Source organism: Olea europaea, chromosome 10, assembly GCF_002742605.1.
Source record: "Olea europaea var. sylvestris chromosome 10, O_europaea_v1, whole genome shotgun sequence".
NCBI classification, from domain to species: domain Eukaryota; kingdom Viridiplantae; phylum Streptophyta; class Magnoliopsida; order Lamiales; family Oleaceae; genus Olea; species Olea europaea.
Genome location: NC_036246.1, coordinates 4493219 through 4495232, shown reverse-complemented (window position 1 = coordinate 4495232; position 2014 = coordinate 4493219). Strand labels below are relative to the sequence as shown.

Sequence of the window (2014 nt, the reverse complement as noted above, 5' to 3'; positions counted from 1 at the left end):
TATTTATTTATTTATTTATTTTTATATGAAACGGTGGGCATGGATGGATATTATCTTAGCAAGATAAATATGAATATTTTTTAAGTCCTTGTTATAGTTAAGCAACACTTGAGTGATTATATCAATAACTTAGGGTATATTTTGATCAGCTTAATCATGCACATAAACAATCATTTTCAACCAAACATATTACTTGATATTATTTCCAAATACACCCTCGATTCACAAGAATTTGATGATATATATTTTATTTATTTATATACAATATTTAGTTTTTAAGTCGAAACTCACATGCAATTATGGAAAAAGAAAAAACCTAAAGCACGACGATAATTCTCATAATATGTGAAAAAATGGGAGCGAGATGAACCATGAATGGGCCAGTTTTGGCCCAATACCTCACTGATTTTCAAAAAAATCTTTATATTGAATTTCTTGAAAACAAAATTTGATTCTCATACAAATCAAATGATGAGTACCAAAGGCATAATATTTCTTATCATGAGAAACTATTTTATTTGGACATGTTTGATGTCAATATACTTGTAAAAAAAAAATTATGTATAAAGGCCTCGTGATAATTTATAACCTAGGGCCTAAAAATTTCTAGGGCCATTTATCATAGCCCCCCTGAATTAAGTCAATTTGTGCATGTTTTGTAACATATTTACACTGGAAACAATCAAACTGTAAAATGAAAGATTTTTCTGCATGACTAACAAGAAGAATAAAAGTTTAGAGCACCAGAGAAACACAAAGATATAAAGATAAATAATAGTTCAAATCAACACAAAATAGTAGTATTACTTCAAAGTTATTAGATGCTCCTACTGTCTAAGAGCCACCTATCTCTTAAGTTTCCGTAAGGACTCCATCATCGATAAATTGATTTGGGTTCTCAACCGTTGCATTTTCCTTGCATTTCTGCAAGCACGTAACATTAATGTAAAATTTTGAGCCTTTTTTCTGGAAAAATATTTTATGCACTATTTAAAGCTGAACTACTATCAAGTACGGATCGAAAAGTTCAAATTCCATCTAAGCATACACGGCGTTGGAACCGTACCTGTATATCATATAATAATTTCCTCAATTCGTTTACTTCCCTCGTCATGACTTCGATATCAACATTTACCTCTTTGAGCTCTTGATTTACCTCCTTCAGCTCCTGATTTACCTCCTCCAACTCCAGCTTTAACTCTTTCAGCTCCAGATTTACCTCGTTCAGCTGCAGATTTACCTCTTCCTGTTCCACATCTACTTCTTTTATTTCCTGTATCACACAACAAAGTATAAAGTATCTCTTAAAATGTCATTAGTTTACAGAATTCAGTCCATTTTACCACTTCAAATTATCACTCAACCCCCTAGTTCCAGCATCGAATTAAATTGTATCAATAGCATCCTAGAATTCAAGATATTAAATTGAACCTCGGGAGGATAATATTGGTGGTAGAGGTAGATAAAAATCCTATTATGATAACTCAAAGGAAGGAAATTGCACCTACTCCGCCAACAAAACACACCAATTGCACCATGAGACAAACTTCTTAAGATATTATCACTGCAAACCATCATCCAAATTCTGCAACAACAAAACTATAGATGTTACAATCGAGTTTACATAACTCAAGCTATAGGGTCAAGATTGCAAATTGTCTAGATTAAACAAATTAGGTGCAACTGGAGAATATTTTACACACCTAGATTAAAAGATTGGTGATGAAAGTTTCTAGGTTTACAAGTTTTCTTTTACTTTCGGGTCCATAATAGAACAATTAAAACGAGAAGAAAATTAACAATGGAAGTGTTAGCCTTGACAAGTTAATAATTTTGTACATTATGGAAGCATCACATGATCATGAGTTGAGTTCATCGAAAATAAATAGTATCCGTTTCAAGACTAATACCAGAATGGGTGATGCTTAAAGTAAATAAAAATCTAAGAACAATGCATAGAAATTGTACATAGGGATGCCCACGCCCCCTCGCATGAGGTGGGACCCGGGCGAGG

At 32.7% G+C, this 2014-nt stretch overlaps 1 protein-coding gene across 3 annotated transcripts in view; it reads right to left on the bottom strand.

Moving 5' to 3' along the window:
• The window catches only part of LOC111400956 (uncharacterized protein PF11_0207-like), a 3728-nt gene extending 1761 nt beyond the window's left edge, over positions 1–1967 (bottom strand). Inside the window, exons 1-3 of one of the 3 annotated variants that reach the window (XM_023028445.1) lie at positions 1509–1967; positions 1067–1273; positions 808–924 (exon numbers count right to left, since the gene is read on the bottom strand). In XM_023028445.1, coding sequence (XP_022884213.1) covers positions 853–924; positions 1067–1273; positions 1509–1538 — 309 coding nt within the window. In that variant the 5' untranslated portion in view covers positions 1539–1967 and the 3' untranslated portion in view covers positions 808–852. Of the gene's footprint in view, positions 1–690; positions 925–1066; positions 1274–1504 lie in introns of those variants that run through there. The other 2 variants (XR_002703901.1, XM_023028444.1) reach the window with 2 other exon arrangements.
• Between the last annotated feature and the right edge of the window lie 47 nt (positions 1968–2014).